The sequence below is a fragment of the Echeneis naucrates genome, chromosome 23 (genome assembly GCF_900963305.1).
Source record: "Echeneis naucrates chromosome 23, fEcheNa1.1, whole genome shotgun sequence".
NCBI lineage: Eukaryota > Metazoa > Chordata > Actinopteri > Carangiformes > Echeneidae > Echeneis > Echeneis naucrates.
In genome coordinates, this window is record NC_042533.1 from 7,341,681 (window position 1) to 7,368,996 (window position 27,316).

The following is a 27,316-nucleotide window of genomic DNA, read 5'->3' on the forward strand; positions in this document are numbered from 1 at the left end:
TAATTGTCATATTAGTATGCGTGTGCGTACGTTTGGTTCGGCTTATCTTCCAGGTGTGTAAGAGAGGCTCTCCTGTTGTGACAACCACCCTCTGCACACACACATCTGATGCTTAGTAGTTCATTTTGAAGGCAGTTGTGATTGACATTATCAGATTATAGATTTTAGCCAGTGGGAGACAATTTAATTATTCTACTTGCTGTGGCTTTGGAGCCAAGTCAAAGTGATTTATGAACCATTTGACAGGTCTACATCATAAATTAATAGTGTATTGGTACACACACAGACTCCCTCAAAAAACATCTACACAAACTTCTTGTTACATCATCAAGCACAAGTAAAGAAGAAAGAGGCGCAATATTACGTAACTTTCATTTTTACTGATTGATTTCTGCAACATACAAACATTTTGGGTGTTTATTTGTGTGTGTGTGTTTTTGTTTCGATGCATGTGTCTCAGGAAGGGGACAGGGAGCGTGGCTGAATGAGAGTCACACAGGAGGCAATGAGCAAGCAGCAGCGAATCATATCACTCACGCTCACGCCACGAATGATGATTGGGGGAGAAGGGACAAGGGGAGGGCGGGCTCTCTCTTAAAGGCACAGGTGGGCTCTTCTGAGATTGAGGATAGTGTGTGGGCATCTGGGGCAGAGAGGCTTAAACAGAGAAATGGAAGCAGATGAGAAATGATGAATGGAGGTAAAAAGAATGCCTCTTTGCAACATGTCTACTGGTCCATTTACAGGTTCATGGGCATATTTTGTTCTTTTGTTACTTTGAACTAAAGTAAACTGACATGTTGAAAGTGACAACCTTTCAAAAATGGAACAAGCATAAAAGAGAAGCAGAACTAGAGGAAGATGAAAGAGAGAAAGTAGCAGGAATAGCGAGAACAAGAGAAGAGGAAAATAATGAGATGCTCCTGGTCTGGTGCACGAGATCCAACTCCGTTGCATGTTTTGTGTTGAAAGAGCAAGCTGAGAGTGAGAAGTGACAAAAAAAAAAAAAAACCAGAAACAAGATTTTAAAAAAAAGAAAGGAAAGAGGAAAAAAAAGGTGCATAGTGTACCAGAAGAGACAAATGGGGGTTTGGTTTGGCTTGGATGGGGAGCAGTGGAGTTGTGACGCAACAAACAACCGTGTATACAAAAATAACTTTAAAATACCATTTACAAAAAACGACCAATATCATTATTATTATCATTAATATTATTATTACAATCTTAGGAGCCCATTGTAGCTATCTGAGAGGGGGCCAGCTGGCAGTCTTTGTGTTACCTCTGCCAACCAATTAAAACAAAATGTTTTTGCTTTAATGCATATGATTTGAACAAAACAGTAAAAAGTAAAACAACCCTGAAATATTTGCCAGAAGCAAAAACAAAAGGGCAGCAGAATAATTTACACTTTGAAGGGAAACATTTTTTAGGGGGAGGAATCATCATCAACATCATGCACTGACTTTCTTACATCTTCTGTTAATAAGAATATTTAAGATATCAAAAAAATCTGAAATATTATATACCTAAACTGCCCTGTACAGTTCTTGATCTTTATAAAAAATGCATATACTGTATAGTTATGGTAGCAAATGAAGGAAAAGTTAGCAGAGCACTATATAAGTGAGGAAATAACAGTAGTCCTGGGTCCCTAGCTGCTGTGGTCTTGATCATTGTCTCACACATACGGAAGCAACTACAATTTGGAAACCAAAAAAACCTGGATTTAATTTCACCTTGTCAAGATCTGTGAGAGTTTCAGATTATGTGCAACATTCATAAATCCAAACACTGAGGTCTGTTGGGAGGAGCTGGCTGCTAAAATAAAGACACGCACAATTGTTTATCTGAGAGCCTCACCAGCAGGAGGAGGATGAGAACAGAAAAACCAACCAACAAAAAACAAGAAAACAGCAAATAAGTAAAGGAAAGCAAAAAAAAAAAAAACCAAACTCACAAACAGAAATGAGGAGAAAAGCCAAATGAAGAGGGACTGCCATTGGCTGTCTTCTCTGAGTGGGGGACTAAGGCAGGCTCATGGTCCCAGCAGTGAGAGCCAGAGTCAAAGGGCTGACGACAACTTTGACAATCGCTGATGTGTTTGAAGGTAATTGAATTCATCTGCAACTCTAAATGGGGGTGTCAGGTGTTCCAGGTAAAAACATTTCTTAAGCCCAAAGTATTGTTGGATCAATCATAGGGCTCTAACGATGGAATTGAAAGGCCATATTTTGGTTGAGCTGGTAACTCAAACATATACAACCTACTATTAACAAGTGCAATGACCAAACCACATCAGCCTTGTGACTCTGGAAAACAGGGGGGTCAACAAAGAAACAAAAAGTACTACAGCTGACATTACTGCAGTTAATACTGGAAGTAATCCCACCAGACAGAGGATGATTGTAACAGTCACCTCTAGTCTTTCTGTTTCATTGCTGATCCTTAATAATGTAGCACCAGCACACAGAGAGAGGGAGAGAGAGACAGAGAGAGAGCACCTTGGCAACCTGTACATACCCAACAGAAACGGTTGCATCATGGGTAACAGATTATCTAGGTTCGCTTTGAAGATTGTTGTTCATTCAGTAGGAGGAAACAGACTCCTTCTGGGAGTTCAGTTAAACCTCAGGAATCAGCTTCCCACAGTAGCTTCTCTGCTTAAAGATAATTCCTGATTTTCAAAAGTTTCTTTTCTCATTTGGTATGAAACAAAGTGTTCTTCTTGTCATTGTAAAGAGAGCACTTTTTAAATCTTATTCATACATTCCTCATCATTTAGCCTCAGAATGGGCAAATAATCATGACGTGTCTAAAGTTCAAAACAAACCATTTTGTTTAAGTCACTAAAAACACAGGGGGGGGAAAAAACAGGAATTATCCTTCAACCATTAATAGGGAAATAACAAGACTGGTTCAAGGTCAAGGACTAGAGAAGTCAAAATCTCTAACATCAGGAAGCTGAACAGGAAAATGTGGACTTGATTCTAAAATGGACAAGCCACTTGAACAGTAAGTTTTCTTCTGCGTTGCACAGTGGCAGTGGAAGGACTGAAGATGAGGAGGAAGAGGAGGACAGTCTTGACAAGCCATTTGGCACAGAGTCACAAAGAAGTTGTTTCTATGTAACAATGTGCTTTCTGTCTCTGTAGCATCTAACAACTTGGTTTTTTGGGACCTGCCAGGTGAAATGAGCAGAGTCTGCCTCCTGACAAGTGAGGACACTGCTGGTGGACGGGGCGGATGGATCTTTCCATCATGTCCACTCCAGGGGGGGCTCTCGAGGACCTTTGGGCTGGATGCAACGGTTACCGAACCCTGAGAAGAAGAAAGAGTGCCTTTCAGTTTTCGCCTAGTGTCAAAACCATCATCACTTTTCTGCACCAGGAGCCCAGAGCTAATCTTCCAAACAGCAAAGCAATGGCACACATGATAAAAAAATTATGACATTAACCAAAATTATGTGTTTCAGCAAAGAGAAAAATCATCACGTGCAAATAATACTAACATTCCTCCAGAGAACTGAAGTGAAAACAGCAGTGTGCAGTCAGAAAAAAGAAAATCACATAAAAATCACATATGGGGACATTGTAAAGAGCAAGACAGCAGACTTACCCACCCAAGTCTGCCTTGCTGTCTGTTGCTGTGGTGCTACCAGATGCAGGGTCAGCTGGAGATGTCTTCTTAATGCAGTCTGACACACAGACAAGCACATACACCCAGGTTAATGGAGTGGAAACACTGTGTGAATATCATTGCTGTGTGTAGTATTACAGATGCACCTAAGTCAATAATTTAGAGATTTATAATAATTTATATCTGCTATATTAATTAAAAAATTCTCCTCAAAACAAGTTATTCCCCTTTGATTAATCTGCCACACGCAGACTACTGATGCAATTAATTGGTCGTAGCGATCACAGCTCAGTCCTCATAGCTCATAGCATATACACACATTTTTCATTTCACCTCTTGACAAGTTTTATCACTCTCTCATTCTTACAGCTGGCCCCCCTGACAAATGCTGTCCATCTTATAATGGGCAGGCTAATTTGCAAAACACAGACAACCTATCTCCTCTTCTGCTCTGTTGACCCATTGTTGTGATCCTACAACAAATGCAATGCCAACGAGGACCAATAATATGGAAATTCACGCACGGACAACTGCAAGCAAAGGAAGCAGATTTGGAAAACACGTTGGTACCTGTGTGTAAACCGCTCCACTCAGCTGATGCCGAAGTCCTCACCTCAAGAGGGTCTGGTAGAGAGGGAATAAGGGATTAGATGAAGCAATGATGGTTAAGACAGACAGACAGACAGACACGCACGCACACACACAGAACATTCACTTTAACTGTCATACATTTCCTTTCAAGCTCACTTTCCATCCCTGTTCATCACTCAGCCTTTAATCCAACCCTTCAGTCACATAGCTGGGAGAACAACCTCCACTCCAGAGTTTTATGTCCAAAAGTACACCATATTTAGAAAAATTTAAAGCACTTTGAAACATGAGGCGTTGAAGCTCTCTCTCTCGCTCTCTTTCTCTCTCTGTGTAGAAATCCACCCAAAAGCCGTCAACTGTGACTGATTGTTGTCTGTTTAAAGATGATCTTCTCAAAACACAAATACATCAGATCTGAAAGAGCTAATGCTGCCCTCCAGTGTTGTAAATCTGATAAAACCACTTACAAAAGCCACATATTCACTATTAAAACAAATATTTAACTGTTTGATTAAATATAATAAAGCCCTGCTACCAAAACACAGGGAAAAAAGCACAGCAGACAGCAAGTGGGCAGCCAATAGTTAAGGAGAATATGGTGTGGTAGAGGTTGCAGAATTGATAACTGCAACGTGACTGTCCACCCGTCTGTTTAAAGTGAGGATGAGAGAGAGAAAATATCTGGCTGTTGAAACGTTGTATAAGTGGAATAAAGTGGAAAGTGAAATAGAAAATGCTAAAAAAAAAATAATCATAATAAAGTCTTCCTATATTAGTACCTATTGACTGCCCAAACAACCCCAAGTGTCTCCTTGCAAATGCAGCACCAGCTACCACCTACACGAACAAAGCAACGACAGCCCAGTTAACCTTTTTGTTTTTAATACAATGACTCTTCCTTCTAGCTCATAATCACCACTGACCAGTCCAGCTTTTGTAGGAGCTGACCAATGACAATTCCAGGATGATGAGCCAGTGAATCCACAGCACTGGAAACACAGACTGTGAATCTTGACCAATGCAAACGCACCTGTGGCCAGTATGAAGGACTCAGGGGTTCTCGCAGGGAGGGGGGGGGGGGAGTCGTCGCTGTCCCAGCAGTCTGGGTTAAAAGGTCAAGAGGTCAAATAAGAAGCAGCATTAATTACTGGCCAAAGACAGACAGACAAGAGATCGACAATCAGGTGACAGAGAGGTAAAGTAAAGAAAAGTGTTGATGCTTTGACTCTTTATCAGAAACACAAACACAAAGAAGGTTTGATGTTATTAAATGCAACATATTTTAAGCATCTTCTCATTATCTACAATGACTTAATATTATAAAAAATGTGAGTGTTATTAATTCTTTTCTATGTCTTCTAAGTATTTGTTTTGTTTTATAATTATTTCTATTTATTTCCCTGTATATAATTTTCATGTATTTCTTAGAAAATAATATGAAACGTGATGCTGTATTGCTGTGTTGGTAGTCAGAATTATGGCCATGCAAAAATAACAAATAACAAATGGATTTTAAAACATGTACTCATATGTTATGAGGTACAGTTAATTTTAACCAATTGTAAAGATTGAACAAGTTTTTGTTTTCACAGTTGACATTTATGACAGTAAACCCTAGTAACAGCGGTGGTGTCTGTAAAAGACACAAATGGATTTGCAGATGTGCTGTAACAACACCGATACTGATAGTTCAAACAGCAGCAATGGGCTCTGAGATTTTCTTAGACGTAAGCACTGTCCAAGGAAATGTTGATGTGATATCAAATAATAATTCTCTTGAGTTGGGCACCCTATAACACTGTTCATATGATTTTTTATGGATTTTTCTGTGGCTGTTAAATGTACAGTCATGGTCATGTCATGGTTTCTGACATGATCACTTAAATCATGCCATGATTACATTTTCTTCCTTATCGAAATGGAGTCTTCTTTGGCAATCTCCATCTGTGAGAGCAATATTTCCTGGTGGTGAAAATCCACATTTCTTCACATTGATGCCAGTGTTTCTATATCAGCATGTGATTTTTGTATTTCTTGGCACTTTTCTAGACTATGGTTGACTCAGCCGTCACTGATGTCATACTGACTGATTTTAATCTAAAATCTCCTTTATCTGCAATCCAAACATTTTGCACATGTATTTACCATTGAGGTTTCATATGGAGTTGTTTTCTACAGGATTGTATTGCCCTAGAGAAGCCCATAAAAGCCTTGTATAGTGTAATGATAACTGTCTTACTGTCTTAGTCTTACTAACAGCAAGAGTTCAATGCTCACTTTACACCATTTTCAGCAAAATATTGTACAGCAGGTTAATGTCACAGTGAGTGGCTGGAACAACAAGGTTTTGCTGTTCCTGAACTAATTTAGTGCAGTTTATAAAATGCGTTGTAAGGTATAAGGTTAGTCACTGTGAATATTATGTGAATTGAGACTTTTTTTTATTACAGTATAAATAACTTCATTATAAACCTAATGTATGTAATGTGCACTTGTATGTCTGATGTTGGTCTTCCATTGTTTTGTGATTATAACTATCACTGAGTTAGTTCTATAATGTATCAGTGCAGTATCATTTGATTCACAAGAATACAAGCAGCCACCAGCTTTCCCTTGACCAACAACAAAGCAATTTTCTCAATGCTACTCATCAATAGGCAGCCATGAGATTTTTGCAACCAATCAAACAGCAGCCATTAGCATTTCATTACCAATCACAAAGCACTGCCAGAGCCCAAGGAGACAATGAGCCAGAAAGCCAAGCAGACCAAAGAGAGACCACTTCAGGACTGTGTAGCAGATGCGTCTGCATTTAGTTTTATATGCTGGAATGACTTGAGGAGAACATAATGTGTGATGCCAGTTTTAAAATGAATATTTGTGAGAGGTGTGACAGCCTCTCACTGTGATTCCTGAAACAGCTCACAGGTTGGTGGTGCTTCTGTGTTAGGGGTGATTTTTAAGTGAATAAGGGAAGTTCTATTACATAACAAACTGTTGAGGGCTACCTATTAACTGATGCAAACACTAAAAGGTTTCACAGTTTTATACATTTAACTCTGCCATTGACTAAATGGTGTCATCCAACTTTTTTTTTAAACTGAAAACTATTTCAGTTTGTCCAAAATGTTACCTACAAAACTCAAAATAAAAAAGGTTGTTCTTCTGATACTAAGACATAAAGGTACACAAAGTGAACAACCAGAAAACCGGTTCACATCATGTCTCCTCATAGTTTCAACCAAATATTTAAAATGCAGATCAGTTATATCATCCAAAGGCCATTCCAGATCAATACAAGCCAAAATCCAGTTCAATCCACTCTGCTTCATATCAGCTTCAATCACAGCAAGAATGAGATTTCAGAATCTCCTGATTTTGAAATCAAGGTCAGGAGAAGAGACATCGTTCCCTTCAGAACCTCATTGTAATTGTGACAGTGCAGCCGTACGGATGTGTGCACAGCCAACAGTGCAACACTGCTCTGCTCAACCCAACGTGCACAGAAGTGTGTATTTATCAGCATCATGCAGTGTTGATCCTTCACCATCCAACATGCAAACACACTTCTCACTCACAATTGCATTGACACAAAAAACACTCCTGTTTGTAAATCCACACACTCAGGGAAACACACAAGCTGGAAGAGGAAGAGAAGAGTTTTTTGGCAGATGTTTGCCTGTTAACATTTGCAGCATTCCTCACAAACCAACTAATTCGTTATACAATCATGCTTTACATGAGACTCACTGGAAACAATCTCACTCCGTCTGTCTCTGTTGATTTTCTTCCTATTCCTTTCTTCCATGTGCCCTGTTGTTTTTTTGTTTTTTTTTTCCTTTTTGCCTCCGAGTCTCCTCAGCAAAAAGAACAGTTTAACCCAGTGTGTCTGTGTGTTGACGGATAAAGCTTGTCATTAGCATGTGGTCTGTCTGAGAACTCTGTGCCCTTACTGAGCCAGAAAATGACTTTACCATGTGGTTTCTCACAGTGTGTGTTAGCATGGATTATAAGGACGGGTTGTGAGACTCACTCAGTGACTTTAGTTTCAGGCTTAAATTGTGTTAATCGTGTTGTTTGAATAATTTGATGTCTGAATCTGACAAACCCAAAGAAACCCAGACGTTCATTAATCAGACTAACTGTATAGTTTACAGTTTGTTTTTGTTAATTAACTGTAGAAATAGTTAACTAGTTAACTTATAAGGTTAGATCCATTCGCTCAGTTTGTTGACATACTTGCTGTGGATGCAGGGGGTAATGGAGAACTCTGCCCTGCGATGGACATTGGCAGCATCTTCCTGACAGGCTGCTGGTCTCCATGGTGAGCGGGTGCAGACACCACAGCCATTGCTGTAGATACATTAGTACGATGACCCTCCTTTCCTCCAGACATCTCTCCATCCCCCTCCTCGTCAGAGTTATCGGAGTGCAGGGGATTAGTGAAACTCAGGGCAGTCCTAACAGGAGTGGAGGATGAGGAGGAGGAGGAGGAGGAGGAGGAGAGGTGGGAGGAAGAGGAGGACGATGGAGCGACGCGATCTGAGGAGGAGGAAGAAGACGAGGTCTTTGGGAAATGTTTGTCAGGGCTGTTGCAGGGTTGGGCCCACGCTGCATGTCCTGCCTTCACCTCCGCTCTCTCTCCTCCCTGTGGCTCCCCCTTCTCACCGCTTTTTACAGGGAGGTGGTTTGGTCTGGTTAGGACACCTCCGTCAGCTTGACTCTCCACTCCTGCTCCTCCTTCCGTGCCCGAATCCTCCGATAGTGAAGAGCTAGACGTCAGTAGGGATTGGCCAGAACGGGCTTTGAAGGCGTGGCCTCTTTGTAGCATACCCCCACTGTTGGTTGAACCAAGCCCACCTGCTACTCCCATGGATGGGGAAGTGTCAAAGCTACGAGGTCCTTCCTGCAATGGCACCTTTTTAATTTCAATGCTGAGCTTCCTCTCAATCCGAGGAGCACCAGAACATTCAACAACCGGAGAGAGGGGCGAGGAGGAAGTCTGAGTCTGGCTTTGGCCCATTTCTGATTTTGTTGATGCTGAAGACAGTTTGTTGCTGTAGTTGTCATTGAGATCCAGATTTGACACCTGAGTCTGCTGTTTTCGACTTTCTAGTTCTTGGTCCTTCTGCTCTGAGGGACTGGTCTGTTTGTTTGGACTGGAGTCTGACGGGTTATGCTGCTGGTCCCCTTCTTTTGTCTACAAGGAAAAGGAATTGAAGAGATTTGGCATTCAAAAAAGGTATTTAACTCCAAACACTCCACAGAATGATATCATTCTATACAGCTCAGGTCATGACCTCCAGCTTGAGTTCTGAGGAACTTGCAGGACAGACGTTGGTTTTATTTTGAAAGTGTAGATGTAATCTATCACTAAATAGAAAAAGACAAGTGTTATGTACCATCACCTGTTGAATGCAACATTCTTTTCAAACTGCAGTATCATCTCAGTTTCTGCATCACTTCCAAATTGGTTTCAGTAAAAATCTAAATCATGACAAGACATCTAATAATACATCATTCAAGCAAAAGCTAGTTGGGAATTAATTATAATAATAATAATATAATAATAATTAATACTTTTACTTTCATTACTATACAATATTTTAGAACACAAAATAACCATATTTTAAATATATGCAAACTATAAGTTATTTTGGATAAGAATGTATGTAAAAGGCCTGAAGAGAAATGCAAAACAACAGGTTTTAAAAGGTCCAAAATACCTGAGGCACCCACATGGAAAAAGCTTCCATGCTCAGTTTAGATAGTGCAGAAAGATGTATTTCTACCATATTGCTCATCTCACCTGCGTCACGTTGTGCTGTGTAGTAGCCAGGACGTGTATAAGAGGTTTGGGGTGGTAGCGGTCATTGTCCTGCCGTACGTTTGTAACAGTAGGAAAGGCTGATGGGGGAGATGGGGTCAAAATAGGGGGTACAGGGTGAGGCTCTGGGGGCTGAAGAATCTCCTCCTTTACATCACCTTCTGCCTGGGAACTAGACAGAAAAAGAGATAAGAAAAATGGAGTCATTCAACAGAGAGACAAAGCTAAAACATGACACTTTTCATTGAATGGATATCACATGCTTTTTTCCCCTCCCCACTCTTTTGACGCTTTTTAAGAAGATGTAGCAATTCAACAAAGCTCAAAATGCAGCAGTGTTGCTACAATTTCAACATATTTTGCTTTTTCTATATAATGCACATGGCTTTAAAACTTAAGTGGACTGTTTGTGTTGGACATACAGATAAAACACTCCAGATTTGAAGGGCACCTAACAAAAAAGTTCTGAAAACATCATTAAAAAAATCTAAGTGATGAAAAGGCAAGAATTTCATCACACTGCTCGGACATCGGGCAGCTATCTGAACAGTCATGATTAAATTACTCAAACGGAATAATGAAAGTGAGATGATGAAATAAACTATCAGATTCAAAGAGCCGCTTCTATTTGTGTTAGGAAAGCAAGTTTTACACCACTAGATGGCGGAATTTTTAAAAAAGTGAGACTATGAGCTTACAATGTCAACATAATAGACAAATCTTGAAATAAAAAAAGCTGAGCGCTGACTCCCAGTACATCTATATTAGGTGGATGTGATCTTTTAATTTGAGGAAAACTGAAAACGGAGTTAACCACCAGAACAAAGTTCTATATTGACTGCTTCTGTATCTGCCAAAGAAAAATTTCCCAACGGGATATTCTAATGTTGTAATTTTCACTCTCTTATTGTATTCCATTATTTTCTTAGGCAGCAAACTCCTGAGGCATTTCTGCTCTGTGCCAAAGAGTTGGTGTTCAAAACTTTTAATTCTCTCTGCAGCTACTTAAGGCGAAAAGTCACCCACATGTACTGCACTGAGGATTTAGGTAACATGCTTACCATCTACCTACAACAGCAGCACTCGATACACACCATTTAGGAGTGTGAATTACATACAGGATATTGAGGTTGTGACAAATCTAGCCACACGGCAATGGAAACGTATACATTTTGATATTCTTCAACTTCACAGAATATACATTCCACATAAACACCCAAATATAAATACACATAGAAAGAAAACTTAGTGAAAGGATGCGGTGATGTGCTAAATAAAAAGCACATGATTGAAATGAGAGCCATCATATGTGTGACTGACATGATGCTGCATATATGTGAGACAGATGAAGATATCAGACACAGAAGATATTAGTTGGAGGATTTCCTTTTCTCTCATATTGTCATATTGTATGCTTCCTCATGAGCCTTAGCCCTGCAATATTGCAGCCATGTGACCAGGCTTATTATTATAAATTATTTATTCTTCTATATTCATAAGTGCTAATAATGAGTGTGATTTTTGGATAATATTATTTATTATGATCTTTTATAAGAAGGTAATAGGTCACAATTTCGTATTAAGTCTAAATAGTTACAGAGCTTTAATAACATCCAGAGTCTCCATTTGTCTATTATAGGTCACATATTGGCAATTCCTGGCCTCTCAGTTAAACATTATTTAAAAAGCAATTTCATTATTCCTTTGGAGTTTTCATTAATGAAAACTCATATTCCCCATGAGATGTATTTCTCATATATCATCTTCACTGCCTGAGCAAGCAAAAGACATATTTAACAGTAACACAGATGATTCCCACTGGTGCCGATTGTTTCCATGGGAATATGAATCATTCAGATGCCACAGAGTTTATTCAGGCCCTGAAGCCCTCAAAGAGGAGATGAGATAAAACTTTAATGATTCCAAATGGGAAGCTGAGCTGTTACAGGAACAAACACAAGTCAGTCAGAGCAAAATAAGTAAGCAGCAACAACTAGCATAAAGGAAACTGAGGTTACAGGCATAAAATGAATGCAGCACCAAGACAGATATGAAGAAATGTATGGATGGATCAAAGGTGATTATAGGTATTTTTCCTGTAAAGGGAAAACTTCAAAACTCTAAGTTCAATTTATTTAACATCCTCAACACTTTCCATCTTCTATCTTTTTTTTTTTTTTTTTTTTTTAATTCAGCCACGTGGGTGTATATGGGATCAAAACAAGAATTTAACTAAACTACCTGCCTTTTTAAAACATATTTCCCAAATCACATCAAACTAATTTACTTTTGATCTTCTTTTCTGGGTTAGGGTTACTGTGAAATATTTCTGCTCCAACTGTAAACAGCCTCTGTGACTAAAAGACCAAGAGCTCAAGAAGCAGCGACTATTCCAAACTTCAAAGAGCTGCAAACTACCCAATGCAGTTATGTTCCTCTACTTTTGCACTACAGCAACAAAAACTCTACAGGCTCCAGTGTTCTGGCATGCTGGTGGCACACAAGAGTTAACCCTGAACACACACAAACACACGTGCACACCCCTTCAGAAGGACTTGAAATTTATGTAATAACACCACCTACATTCATAAATAAATGCCCAACCTTAACCGCACAGCAGAAGTGCACTGTGCCCTCTACATCTGTACTCCACAGGATGTGGATGCATCCACAGGAGTCAGGATGTGTGTGCAGGGGATGGAGCTTAAAAAGACATATTCCTGTTTCAGGTTTTGCTGGGGTATGGTCACACAGACAACCAAGGAAAGTAGCAAACAACTGCTTAAGTAAACATGTTTCTCTTGTCTGTGTTTCTATTATCTATTTGACTGCCTGAAAATATGAGCATCACCAACTTTGTATTGCTAAAACTGCTGCATAACTGCAAAAAGAGAAAAAGCCAGGATTACAAATCTGCCCAAATCACACTAGCCTGATTAGAAATTATTAGATTAGAAAAATTTTCTTTTATGAACAACAGACCTCATCACACATCACTACTACAGGTTAAGGTTTGAGATTATTTTTTTTCAAAGCATGAAGGTTGAATAAGAGTAGGCGGTATTATAAAGGTGAGTGCAGATTTAACATAAATTTAAAAACACTGGTTTTCTTATTCCACTTGAAAAATGCCAAAGAAAAAACATCAACCGTAAACTGGAAGGCTTTTTTATGTTATTTGGCCTTAAACACTAATCTGGAATGTCTTTTAATTGTGGTTTTATTGACTGGCTATGCATTTCCAATCTTAAAGACAAACAAAAAAAGTTTTGGTAGCTCAATTTGAGGTGCGGACGAACCCTGGATACCTTTAAACTGTATTTGTATTATTGAATGAAGAGCAAAAATAATTAAGTATAACAGTGAATACAGCAAGGTATCAATTACACTGTTTCACCATTTGTGCTGACATGATACCTCAGTGTCAGTACAAATACCATAAAATTATACTTTGCATTGATTACTTCAAGGAATATGACCACATTTTCTACAAGATACCTTTTTTTATTTAATGACATAAGGTAAACATATTTCATTGTAGCATTAAGACACAGTGGTCGCATTTAAAACGTAAGGTGATTATTTAACAAAGTAAAGATCTGAAAAGGCAAATAATAATTTGCCAAAACAATGACTGTCACCTACTGGTGGTTAACAATTTTCCATACTGAAGACACAATCTAGTATGGAAGAAGTAGAGGACAGCTCTTTACGGTGTGGCTATAGATGTGTGTGTATTTGTAAAGATGAATGACTCAGTCTGTAAACTTGATGCCAGCCAGTTCCAGCAGTTTTTCCCTCCCATCCCATTCAAACACACAAACCCCCTCTGAAATGACCCAGGGGGGAGTGTGGCCTGCAGAATGTGGACTATGCCAGTAAAAATAGCTCTTACCATCACTAGAAATGCTCCCAGCCTTAAACTAGACCTTGACATTATTTCTTTAGGAAATTGAGGGACACAGAGTGAGACGAGTAGAGAGAGTGACACCCACATATTCCCGATCATTGTGACCCAGTTCTAGGAACACTTCCTATTTTGGCAGCATTTCCAAACAAAAATTTTACTTAGAACAGGAAAGAAACTTTTCAGTAAACAGATCTCTTGTAGCTTAATCCTAAAATTAGGACTGCTGAAAAACATTTGCTTTCCCACCAAAACAACTGGTAGAGTCAGATAAATTAAGAAAACTGAGTGCACAAGCATTTTGTTGTTGTAAGAGAAGCTAACAAAAATCATGTCTGCTGGTAACTGATTCTTACAGCTACCAACTTATTTGAAGGTAGTGATGGGAAGTTCGGCTCTTTTTACTGATTCAGGTCTTTTAATCGTCACTTTCATCATTTGTTCATTCTGTAGCTGTCATTTGAGTAATGACTGAAAAAGCAAATCTTTAAAACGCTGAAGAGCAACATGGTTTGCTTCACTTGGTTACTGAAGACCTGTAGTGTATGAATTTGTTCCAACGAAAAGGCAAATTAAACATCCATCCCATAGCTACATAGCTAACGTTAACTTTCATGCTAACGTCAGATAGCTCTCCTCACCAGTAATAACAGCATTGGTTATGTTACTGCTGTAACCATGTGAACAGTGAATGAGGGATCCAAAGACCCTATTTTATGAGTCAAATCAGCCCTTCCTATAAAGACAATATGCTGCAGAAAGACCCATTCATGAACGAATCTAAGCCTGTGGCGTGTATGTGCTGACCAGGGAAAAAAGAACGAATAACCAACTGAGATGACTTTGATGACTTGACTTTACTCACTAGTCATACAAAAGATTAGTTCAAAATGTCTTGAAAGGTTCATATTGGCATCAAATTAAAATGAAGCCTGATTCAGAGAAAGGAATGGAAAAAATATATAGAAATATATAATTAAAACCAAATAGATAAGCTCAAAGCAAATGATCAGAATAATAAATCAGAAATTGTTTTATTGCCAGGTATGTGTAAACATACTAGGAATTTGAGTCCGGTGTTTCTATCTTGGACAAGGGAAACACAAAAAGAAATATATATATATACACATTGAAATTAGAAATATTAGAAATATTTGTAGTAGAATATGGTACAATAGTGCAATAATGATTCACATGTTAACACACAAAATGCTGTCAAACAGGACGTTTTTAGACAATGCTTCTAGCAACAGGTAATTAAAGGAAAACTGTGTCTCCTGGCAACTAGACGTCCTCTCTGACATTAAAGCAGCAACACTGAAGCAACTCTCTGAGCAGTGGCATCCATCAGGCTTGTTTTGAAAGTTGCACAGTGTATGTGTTGCTGCTGTTAACAGTGGAGAGAGGCCGTACCTTTGGTGGATAAGTGTGTGGATAAGTGGAGCACAACCCCTGCTGGGCACATATAGCAAAATCAAATATGAGAGGAAAAGGTAGAAAAGAGAAGAATAAAAACAGGAGGATGGGTTGAGAAAGCAAGAAACTATACAACAGACTTGTAGAGGAATAGAGAGAGGGCACCTAAATGTATTCATGCACAAAACAGAGTGGGAATGCGTTGGAAGTAATATGCCTGTCTACTTGTTCTCAAAGAGGGGGAGATGAAAGCTGTAGAAATTTTGCTTCGACTAGCCTAGGGTCGTGATGTGTTGAAAACGATGAAGTGATGCAGAGTATTGCAAAGTGTTGCAAAACAGCCTATAAATACAGCTCTTCCTTAGGCCACAGCAGCTGTTAACAGGCAAGCACAAGTTAACTTCAGTAAAATAGAGGTTGGGTGTATCTATGGGTCGATGGGCAACTAATGTGGGCTGCAATTGGTTTGAGCTGAAAACATTGAACGCTGCTTTAGTTTGGTCACTTTCACGTTTTCAATCTGTGCTCGAAACTGTTGTGCTATAATTGCATGTGTTCCTCATACCAAAGACAAAACCTACTGTATTCAGTAGGATGCTGTTTCATATCTATACCGTTCCCTTTCCTTCTGTGAGCCTGTTCATTCATCTATGTGGAGGCAGAGTGCCGGTCAGATTAGTCTTTAACTACATACAATTCGCTGCTCAAAGATGATGGCTGAGTTCTACATTGAACAACCTCAAGAAAACAGAATGCAGAATGTGTCTTACCTGCGTATACGGGGAGGTTTTGGAGGCGGTGTGTCCCATCTCTCATCATCTGACTGGTGGCTTGCTTTGTCTGGACTGTTTTCATCCTGAGACACGTGGACAGATAGCATGGAAAGAAAAGGTTTAAAAATATGCAGGCATGTATAAATAAAAAGCATTCTTTAAGTTGTGATGAGGCTTTCATATTTTATTTCAAATAGGTAATATTACTGTTATCAAATGTAGGAGGCACCTTCAGGCCTTTGAAGAGTTGCAGACAACTATATTTCAAAATATTTTATCTGAATTTAGATGAGTGGAAAATAAATATGGGATGCAAGTCCATCCACCACAGGCTTTCACTTCTGTAGTTTAAGAATACTCTGTTTACTTATTTAGAGGGACCGATAAGTCCCACTTGGCCTTAAAAGCTCAGACATGTTAAATGAACACCCATGAAGTGAACTAAGCATGCTGGCATTTTCAGCCTGCCAGCCAAATTACTGCCACAGATTTAGTCTGTTTTGGGAGCTGTAAATGGCCAAATGAGGCAAAATTGCAGTTATCTTGATAATGTCATCTGACATGTTATTAGCTTAGCATATACACAACATATTTAGTTTTTTAAAATTGTCCTGAGACCACATGAGCCTGTTTTACTGTAACTGTGACTTTCATGACTGCTGTTGACATGTAAAGCACTTCTAACTCTGATTTACTATCTCACCCTCTCTCCTGGAGCAAAGGCAGGGAGTTGTTACAAAACAGCTTCAAGGATCAAAACTGTGCCTGAGAGACGCCTATTCCTCCTTCTCCTCCACCTCCACACTAATGTCCTTTCTTCCTCTGAGCTCTGATCTTCCTCCTCTTCTATCTTTCCCTCGTGACTCATTAATTTGATTCTCTCTCCTCTCTGATAATGATGATGACAGGACAATTTCAGTCATCATAAACTTATAACAGAGGAGCAGATCAGGCCTTAGCAGCTAAAGTAAGATGAAGAACAACATTTGAACATAATCAGCTTTATACAGAGGAACTAGTCACATCCTTCCATATTTGTAGGTCTACATGTATTGTGAGAATCAGTTTTGTAGGAATACTTTTGGCAAACAATGGAGGGTGCATGTGAGCAGAGAGATGTGTGTGGGGTGTGTGTCTGTGTAGGCTTATTGTTCATGCTGCCACTGACAGCACCTATGTGGGTGTTTCTGAAGCTGACAATGGCTGACTGGACTTGAGTCAATTTGTGTATGGACTGAGTCAGTCCAGCATACTGATAATGTTTTGCAAAACGTGTGTGTTGCTACTGATCGCAATCCTGTCATCTTGCAAAATTCCAATTCCAGTGAACATAAACTTGCACCGCAGCTGTTTAACTCAATGCGCCACACCTACTCCAAACAAATAACTAATGGCATTAGTTTCAAAACCATTGGCATTGTCTCTAAATATATTTTTAAAAAAGATATTTTAGGATTTCTGGCAAGAGCTGAGTGTCAGCTGAGTCTTTTCTAATGTAAAGTTGGTTGTGTTTGTTCATTTAACTCTCTCTTGCAAGGGCGCCCCTTTCCCAGTGGATGTGTGCCTATTCTCAGGCTTAGAGTGCATTATGGGAGAGGGCGATGTCATCATGGCTTCCTTAGCAGGAAGTCAGCTCTGGATTGCTGCCAAAGAACGCTTTCATAGTCCTAGTGTGTCCTCTGTCTTTAGGTTTGTCAGTCTTCCACAATGTCTCACTGAACTCTGTCCTCTGACTTTTTGTCATTAATCTTCAAATAGCTACAGTACAGGGTTGGGAAATGTGCTGCTACTACAGTCTGCTTGGGCAGCTATTTTTAATATAAGCAAGGGATCATGATCAATGCAACAAGCTCAGAAAGAGAAAATAAACCAGCCCTATTTTATGTTGCAAGAGCACCTCATTCACATATATGTGGCAGCACAGAGACAAAAAGGGAGACCAGGCCCTACAGCTAACCAATTACTTACTTAAAAGTAATAATATAAAATGCCACTCAGAAGTGGAGGCTTCTTAACATTCAAAGTTGTGGTGCAGTTTGTTTCACTAACTTTCAGCAGAAATTGTCCAGCTTGTAGCATTGATAGAAATGTGGATTTACAAAACTCGAATCCTTAAATCGACTGGCCTGTGATAGCAATGCATTTAATCTTGGGATAAGCCAACAAGGACAAAATATTTACTGCTCTTTCAAATATCTTAATATAAACAATATGACAGTATACCTAGAGGTGTTTGTGTTTAGATGCAGTGAAGGACAGTCTGAAGTATATAAAAATTAGAACAGTAATGATTTTTCTCTTGCTCGATTAAATAGGTCTAACTGTATGCAGTTCACTGAAAATACCCTGTTGAGCAGAGATTTTTCTCTTCTGCACAAACTCTAACTCGCCTTTTTCTGTCTGTGTAAAGAGTAAAGTTTTCTGAAGGTCCCTCCTCCCACCCTCTCCCTCCCCTGTGACTAATTATTTGTGTTTTTTTTTCCCCACTCTGAGTGTGTTACCCAGCGACATCCTGTCTTTCTTTACCCCCAGACAGTATGCACAATCTGTGTGTGTCATACCATGCCATCATGTATCTGCATGTTGGTGGGGCTCTCCAGTAGCTGCAGTTGCTTTTGAAAGAGCTGAGCGATTGCTCTATGAACTAACTCGTACTGCTCCTACAGTGAGAAAGAAACAAAAAAGATGAAAACCAAAAAAAAGAGAGAAAGGTAAGGAAATAAAGCAGTGGAAAGAGAGAGAAAAGGTGTTGCAAAGACAGTTAATGGAGAAACGAGGAGAGCTGCATTTCAACAAATCAATACTAAACCAAAAACATTCTCCATGTCAGTACTCAAAAGATTCAATTTCCAAAGCTATAAAAAAGGTTTGTGAAAACAATGGAATGACCTGTGCCAATGCACACTGAAATAATTTCATTACTTCCTGCAGAAGGAAAGCAAGAGCACTGGTCTACATTTTCAGAAATTGCATTACAGTTACTAGTCTGAGACACTGAATTCAAACACGTGTTAATTTCTTTCAAGGCAAAACTATCATTCATTGAACAAAGCTCGCTTTGCCATTCAATATAAGAATGTATGCGTAGGAGGAAATGCCATACATTTATTATTTTAAATGTAAGGTACAAATATGGCTTGGAAATGCAAGTTGTGTCCAGCCTAGTGACTCCCCTGGCAGCAATCGTCACATAATTTAATTCTGGTTAAACAACCTAAACCAGTTACAAATAATGGTGGGTGTGAGTTGAGAAGATCCACTTTCAACCAGCTGTGCAGCAAGCTGCCAATGAATGAATGAGCTGTGCCAGTTTATAAAAAGGAGGAAATGCTGCTGATCTTTCACTATTACTCAAACAATGTTTCAAATAATTAGCAACACTGGAATAGTTTAGAAGTATAGTTTAGTAGAACTTTTAAAAGCACAGAGCAGGGCTGAACCTTTTGATTAAATTTTTCATAAACGCAGGTGATTGTGAAAGACTTTCATGCAGTGTCTATCCCCTTCAGTGCTACTTTAGTCTACTTAACTCATTTCCCAAATCTGGTATTAAGAAAGTTGCGCAAAATGTTGTCAAAGCCTCTATGGGCAGAAAGCAGGGTGGTTTTCATACAAAGACACTGATACAGTTTTTTAATCCCACTGTTGAGAAACCAGATTCTAGAAATCTGTTTTAATATCAAATATCACAGTGTCGAAAATCTTATTTAGCATTTTCCTCCCAATTATCAACACCGATCACTTTGATAGTTTCTCCATCTTAGTTAAAGCAAGTATGTGTACATAAAAGCCAAAATCAAACCTTGGTTTGAACAGCAGAGTGTCGTTGCGTCCTCATTTCTTGGATCAACCGAAAAACATTAAAATCTTCTGGTATTTTCTTTAAGAGCAAAACATTACAAAAAAGGAGTTAAATTGCACTTAATTTAGTGTGGAAAAAGTGTGTATTTGTACACAGATGTGCCAGTTAGGCATGTGTGGGAGTGTGTGTATGTCTATGTGCAAATATACCCCAGCTTTGAGGAGGTTCCATGTGTAGTCAATAGCACAGATTGCACCCGTCCTCCCACAGCCTGCACTGCACAATCACAGGAGTACAGATTAGATTTAAAAGAAGCACATGTGTAAAGACAGAAACACACACATATTTATCAGTGTGTAACAGCAGCTTGTCCAGACAGAATGGAGACAGGACACACACAAAAGCTCAGATTACTTGACATCAAGTCTGACACATAAAATCATAAAACGTGGCCCCACGCTGTCATACAGCGCTCTTCTACTCTAATGAGCACATGCATACAGTACACATCAACCCACACAAAGCACCTTTACACACACAGAGACACAGCTCTAAGTCCTGCTGTGTAACAGAGGAACCGGGAATTGTCCTCAGGCTGCTCATTATAGCTGATTGCACACATATGGACACTGTGTGTATGTGAGCTGTATGATATCCTGTGTGCAGGAGAAAATCTAAATCCACAGATTTGTGAATCAGCTTGTTTTCTTCTCATTCTAGTTAACACCGTCCCCACTTGAACTTCTTTTTGAGAATGCTTAAAAATAATGGTACCCACACCAATCCCATTTAAATTCTCAGCTCACACCAGTCTAACCAGCCACTGCAGGAGCAGGAAAAGGGTGCACGCTTTTTTTTTTAATGGCAGCAATCAGAGCAATATCATTGATGCAAGAGTCAGGCTGGGCTCATCTGGCTGAATCATAAATCCCAGCTAAGTAGTTCATTATCTTTTTAATCAATCAAATCTCAATTAGAGGATTAGTCAGTGGAAACAGTGAAATATCAACCCAAACAACTCATTCAATATTTCTGGTATGTGTTGGGCTGAGTTTTAAAATAATAATCTAATCTTTACCAGAAGCAAATCTGCATGTGTGTGCATTTCAGCCCCTGGCTCAACATTTTTCTGTATTGAAACTTGATTTAAAAATACACATCCCATTTCCCACTTTCTTTCTGCCTCCTCATATAAAACTACTCACACACTCATCCATCATTCAATTTAATCTGTATAACCATGGAGATCATAACTTAACTGTCTCATCTCCCATCAGTGCTTTTTTCAGCACAGCATGTTCAGTATATACCAACCTGCAGTGCACACATATAGGGACGTCATCATTCTCTTGGTATTCTCTCATTAGTCCGATCATATCCAGTATGGAGTCAAATGATGAGGGGACATCGTGATCGGGCCAGTTCGTGTAATGGAACTGTGTTATCCTCCGAGTTTCCTGCAGGGCCAAACATACAGAGAGATAATTTTATGGGGTGGAGGGAGGTCTTCTTCTGATTTACCTTAATTTCTATGTCTCTCCCAAAATTTAAAATTTGACTTTACTTGAACATATGTGAAGTTTTTGGACATAATTGCATTATTTTTATATCACATTGGAAATATTACTCTAGAGCGATAATAATATTTTGTTGGGAGGATGGGGGGCATCACTCAATGAAATTGATAAATGGTGGGTTTAAAGAAGGTGTTTTTTTTTCTTTTTGTTTTTATAAAAAGATGTGAACTTACATTTTCATACTCCACCATCAAAGTCCTGATACAGTAGTCGGTTCTGGCCTGTTCTGATTCCTAGAGGACCAGGAGAACACGTATAACAATCCTCATTGGAATAAAATGTGAGAAATGCAGGACCCGTAACAGCTGTAATATCAGACTCACAGCTGTAACATTAGAGCTTTGTCTGCTTACCCAGGAAATTCTGAAAGGGCCAAAATTCATGGGCTCACCGCCCTCCTGTGGGAAATATCGCTCACACTTTTTCTAAGGAGGAAAGAACAAGAGTTGGCGTTGGCTGAGAACAAAATACCAGGCAGACACCACAACTTCCTGTGCAGACACACTCTCTGCTTTAAAATAAACAATTGTAAACCACATATGGAGCACAGACAGTGACAACCAAAAAGAAAGAAAACGACACAAATAGTACAAATTTCTAATTTGCTCATGTGCAAAACAAACATTCATATCGACATATAGAAGCTATTTGAGCTATTAGTCACACTTAATTTCCAGTGAACATCTTGACCTCAAACAAGCTTGGATCAATGCAAATGTGATCAAGGCATCAGTAAGTCACTTCAGCCAACACTCAGTCTCTCTCTGCACAATACCCATGAACAATCACACAGAAAGTCATATAAAGCAGCAGTAATACATCCACCAAGGCTCTGAAAGTGTCATTGTATGCACTGGACTAAAATCAAGGATTATAACATTTTACTTCTACAACAAAACTCTCACAGGCAGAACATGGCACTGTAACCTTGGTGAGGATAATGCAACACATGTACACTTTGCATGCATGCAATGGCACACACATAGAGATGAAGGGATTAAGAGCAGAGGCCTTACCCTTCCCATCTCAAACTCTCGACAGGCCATTACAATAACCTGCAGAGACACAAACAGGAAAGATTTAGATCAATATTTAAATCTTCCATTACCAAGAAATGCAGCTTGGTCAATCTACATGTTCTATTTATGTAAAGCTGAAGTTACTAAAACAAGTGCCAGAAACTTGGAGATGTCTCCTTCAGAAAATGAAGTTTTATTTGAGAATGATTCCACTATTTCCCATACTACAGGATTAGTGCAGACTTTAGATGATTTTGGATCACACGTTTCTCACCCACATCCATATCTCCCATCACTCCCTTTGATCATACAGAACTAATTATCACAGCTGTAAATCTGAAGGATTTCAGGGTTCTAGTTGAACCTAATCACTGTTCTTTCCCTCCCTCTAATTTTTATCCATCTGGCTTCAAGTGTAAGGACTCTCCATCTTCTTAATATCTGCAACCATATTAAATATTTATTCTAATCACCTATAATTATGACACTTTTAATTAACAACTGCGCAGTACAGTATGACCCAAACTTTCCCTTATTCAACCATACTATAATGACCTGTCTTTTTTAGACATTTAAAACTTATATGCATGAATTGTATACACTGCAATTTCAGTAGGATAACTAATAATCTAATACAAACAGGGAGAAATGAAACATGTACATATATAGCCAAATTTTACAATGTGATAAAGGATTAGAATAAATTGGCACCAAAGATATTTCTTACAGCAGACACTTTCATAAGACTTGCACAAAAAGACAACTTTCTGTACTTGTAAGTTCATAGAGTGTTTGCCATCTTAACAACCACCTACATTACAGTACAATCTTTTATACTCACAGCTATGTTGTACTCCCAGTTCATCCTCCAGAAGTCAATGACAGTGTTAGGCAGTGGGCCCTGAGTTGCAATATAGGCCTCTGGACCATCCATTCCCTAAAGGAGAGAAAGAACAGGAAACATTATTGCAAGTCAGAACAGTAAACAATGATATGCCTCGCATAAACAACAATAGAAAAGTAACAGGTGATTCATGTTACATTTTTACCATTAGAATCTTCCTGATAGCGTAATACATAAATGGTCAAAAACTGCATAACATCAAACCAGTCAGAGAACAAAGCAAAGAAACTTGATTTTTACCTTGATGAAGTTGGCATTGATGTAATCTGTGTCCTGATTGGTCGTTTTTAACGTCAACTTCACCCTACTGTGATCAACTGAGGAGATTTAATAGTTATGTTTATTTATTTATTTTTAATCACTGAGGCTGAGGAACAATGGTAAAAGGAAAAAATAAAAAAAGAGGAAAATAGAGAAAAACAGACAGGGACAGAGCAAATAAGGACATGACCTAAAAAAGGTTAATGTATCTACAGTATCCTTATCCTCATATGTCTTTGTGTGTGTGCACACGCGTATCTGTTGTGGGTGAACCAGTTCTTCCTCTGAATAATCAGCAGCTAATTTACTAAAAGCCTTAATGAATGGATGTATTGGTGGATGAATGGACAGAGGAGAAAAAGATAAAAGTATAATTTAAAAAAGTAGGGCAGATGTTGGGTCAGGGAAGCTTCCCCTGAGGTCATTCTGTGTGTATGTGAAACTGTTACACAACCTATTACAACATACTAAGCATCTAGATATGTTCTGAATGCATTATACTTTTCATAAATGACTTTGGTTTGGTTTGGTCTATTCTGTGTATGTGAAAAAGTCAGAATGTTTGGGTAAAAATAAAAATATCGTGGGATATTTGACAATTCGTATGGAAAAATATTTTATGTGACATTATTTTTAAAACATTGATCAAAATAACACACAGAACTAAATAAAAGTTTTAAGGGCATTTTACATGCGTTATCTGAATCCCACCAAGCCATTTGATATTGTTTGCCGATAAATATGTGAACCGATTCTACCATCAAGTTTCGGACACCTAACAAACTGCCAACTAAATGTATTTTGTGCATCTGAACTTGAACTTTAAAACTTGGAATAGGAATGAATCCTCACACATAAACTACAGGTCTAGAAAAAGCCTGGTCTTATGTAGAGCCTTTGACATAAAGTATGCCTTTATCAGCATAAAATCGACATTATCACCTTTCCCTATGTTTCCCAGATCAGACACATCAGTATTTATACACATATTACACAGCACAAATGGAGCCATTAGAAAAGGTTCAATTAACTTCAGGTTTGCCTGTGCTCTAAGTGAGTCAACATGCGCGTGTTAAATAAATCAATATCTCCCGTGTGCGCTGTTACTTACATGGCAGTATATCTTTATATCTGTTCTTCTTGACATTCTCCTCCCTCTCTCCTACATTGGTTGGGTAGATCTTCTCTGTCCGGTATTTGGTAGATAACCGTCGTAAGCGCTGGAAGAAACAGGAGGAAAAAAAAAGATTTGATACATGGTATAAAATGATGTGTATGCCATTCTCGCTTTACGTACAATGGTTACAAGTCATATGTTTGTGTGTATAAATAAAAACATATGACTTTTAACCATTGTAAGTAAACTACAATAAAGCTAAAAGCTACAAACAGTAGCTTTTCTTTGGAGGGAAAGAAATATGTGACAGGAAAGGAATATCTATCTGTGACACAGCTAAGACAGAAGTCCGCCTTTGTCTGGGTGTTGCAGTCAAAATAAAAGCTAAAGAAATAGGGCCAGAGTTGTGATAAACATGGTGGAAATAAAAAATATTGACTCTTTGGTGTCTCAACCATTAGGGGTTATTGGTTTTTCAAACTACCACACACAGTCACACAGCCCATCCTCATTCTGCTGCTAATATACTGCAATGCCCTTCTAGCACACATATACGGACACACTCCTGTTCCTCTTTATGTGATAATGTGTCTTCAGAAGTGTTGGTCACATTTAAATTCATCCACTGAGTTAATGGGATGAGAACAAATTACAACATCTCCTGTGAGACAGCAGGGCACAGCTCAGCAAGCTGTCTTCAGACATTGTGGCCCACAATATAATTTTTTAAGCCCACAAATTAGAATGCCACTAAAACTCAGTAGAGATTTTAGTGCATTATCTTACCCCAGGAGCTATGCATTTGATACCTGTGGTTATAACAATAATCAGAAGCACCTCAAAATTTTTGAGGCAGTTCTACATTTGCATTTTTTGCATAAATGTAATGAAGCATCTTCATTAGTCAGGTTTTTCCAGTGCTATCATGTTATTTTATTGGGAAAGACTTTTTAAAATGTCTAGGAATGTACTAGAACAGAATTGCCAGTAAAATTTAAAACCACAACTACCAAGAAAAAAAGATTTTATGATCAATGCTGTGACAGCCTCTTGCAAAAAATGCTACATATGATTTTAGTGCCTTTTGCTTGTCGATGAGGAGACTGAAGGTTTCAGAAATCAATAATTAATAATAATGAACAATAATGAATAAATTACAATAAGTAAAAGTTAATACACAAGTGTTAAAGAGTTACTCTTCGCATTCAGTAACAGTATAAAAAACATCTGGTGGACTGGTGGTGAATACAACAAGACTTTGGCAGCAGAATGTTGACTTTTGTCTTTTTTGTAATGAAGACATCAGATGAGCTAAAAGTTCCATTTGAATTTTCTCATTCACAACTTCAATTCATTCTCAAGCATCATTTTGAAACGTGAAAGAAAAAGACTTTTCTACCACAGGAAACTCCTGCTGCCAGACTCCGATAGTGTTCATACGACAGTGCTCTCGAGGGCCTTCTTTCATTCTCTTAGATAGTTCAATCACTTGTCTCTCTCTTTCTGAGACAGTGAGAAAATTAGGCATCACTCATCTTTGTCTGCAACACTCCCTCTCCCCCCCGACACTGAAAAAGTCAGCGTGGGTGTTCAGGCTGCAGGAGCTTTGTGTGAAAAAAGTCCCACCTCTTGCCTCTCTGGCAGAGGCTGCAGGCTTTGCTCTTGTTACTGTAACATGGACACACTGTACTGTACATCTTTACTCCCCAGGACTCCCAAACCTGGGACTTTACTTTCTGTGCTTGTTTCACCTTTCACTCATGTCATTCATTATAATTCAGCATACAGATGATCTCCTACAAAAACTGAGGCGTACTGGAATTTATGGACAAATCTCTCATTCAGCATTTTGTTCCTTTTCTGTTAAAATGTCTATTTGATTCAGCTGTTTCCTAAACTGAAAAGCTGACTGCTGTGCTCAATAACGCACGCACACACACACACACACACACACATTGGACTGCCAGCAAAGAGACACCCTGAAGACACAATGAGATGTTCCTCCTTTCATTTTGCATCACTCTTCTTTATAAACCACAACAGTAGACCACCAGAAAACTGAAGTTAAGGAAGCTAGGGAGAAAGAGAAGTACACAAGCAGAGGCTGTGGGCGGCAACAGCTGTGTGTGTTTGTGTGCGTTCATTTGTGCATGCGTGTGTGGTAATAGCATTAGAGCTCCTCTGGCCTCATGTGAATTACATTTCCAACAGAGGTCTGCTTCTGTGTTGGGCCATAGCCCAGGATCTCTCACACTCACACACACTCACACACGGACTCACAATGAGCAGGAAAGGCAGGCAATAGTGATTTGTGATGGTTTGTGATTCCCCCAGCCCACAAAACACATTATGTGGAGACAAACATGCAGAAAATTGTGCCCTGTAACACTGCAATGATAAGTATGTTCTCTTTGCAGCCCATTTCACTTCATTTACAGTACAGTAGCACTGTAGTAGTTGATTCTCCCATTAAAGCTCATAAATTC

General features: G+C 38.9%; 1 protein-coding gene across 3 annotated transcripts in view; it reads right to left on the reverse strand.

Moving 5' to 3' along the window:
• Positions 1 to 360: 360 nt before the first annotated feature.
• Positions 361 to 27,316, reverse strand: part of ptpn12 (protein tyrosine phosphatase non-receptor type 12) — a 39,545-nt gene continuing 12,589 nt past the window's right edge. The window contains exons 2-18 of one of the 3 annotated variants that reach the window (XM_029494917.1): positions 24,825 to 24,933; positions 23,693 to 23,769; positions 23,390 to 23,485; positions 22,546 to 22,584; positions 21,883 to 21,954; positions 21,703 to 21,762; positions 21,267 to 21,409; positions 20,162 to 20,228; positions 19,953 to 20,030; positions 18,712 to 18,810; positions 16,148 to 16,233; positions 10,037 to 10,226; positions 8,467 to 9,427; positions 5,258 to 5,329; positions 4,207 to 4,260; positions 3,620 to 3,694; positions 361 to 3,318 (exon numbers count right to left, since the gene is read on the reverse strand). In XM_029494917.1, coding sequence (XP_029350777.1) covers positions 3,257 to 3,318; positions 3,620 to 3,694; positions 4,207 to 4,260; positions 5,258 to 5,329; positions 8,467 to 9,427; positions 10,037 to 10,226; positions 16,148 to 16,233; positions 18,712 to 18,810; positions 19,953 to 20,030; positions 20,162 to 20,228; positions 21,267 to 21,409; positions 21,703 to 21,762; positions 21,883 to 21,954; positions 22,546 to 22,584; positions 23,390 to 23,485; positions 23,693 to 23,769; positions 24,825 to 24,933 — 2,340 coding nt within the window. In that variant the 3' untranslated portion in view covers positions 361 to 3,256. Of the gene's footprint in view, positions 3,319 to 3,615; positions 3,695 to 4,206; positions 4,261 to 5,257; positions 5,330 to 8,466; positions 9,428 to 10,036; positions 10,227 to 16,147; positions 16,234 to 18,711; positions 18,811 to 19,952; positions 20,031 to 20,161; positions 20,229 to 21,266; positions 21,410 to 21,702; positions 21,763 to 21,882; positions 21,955 to 22,545; positions 22,585 to 23,389; positions 23,486 to 23,692; positions 23,770 to 24,824; positions 24,934 to 27,316 lie in introns of all 3 variants that reach the window. The other 2 variants (XM_029494918.1, XM_029494919.1) reach the window with 2 other exon arrangements.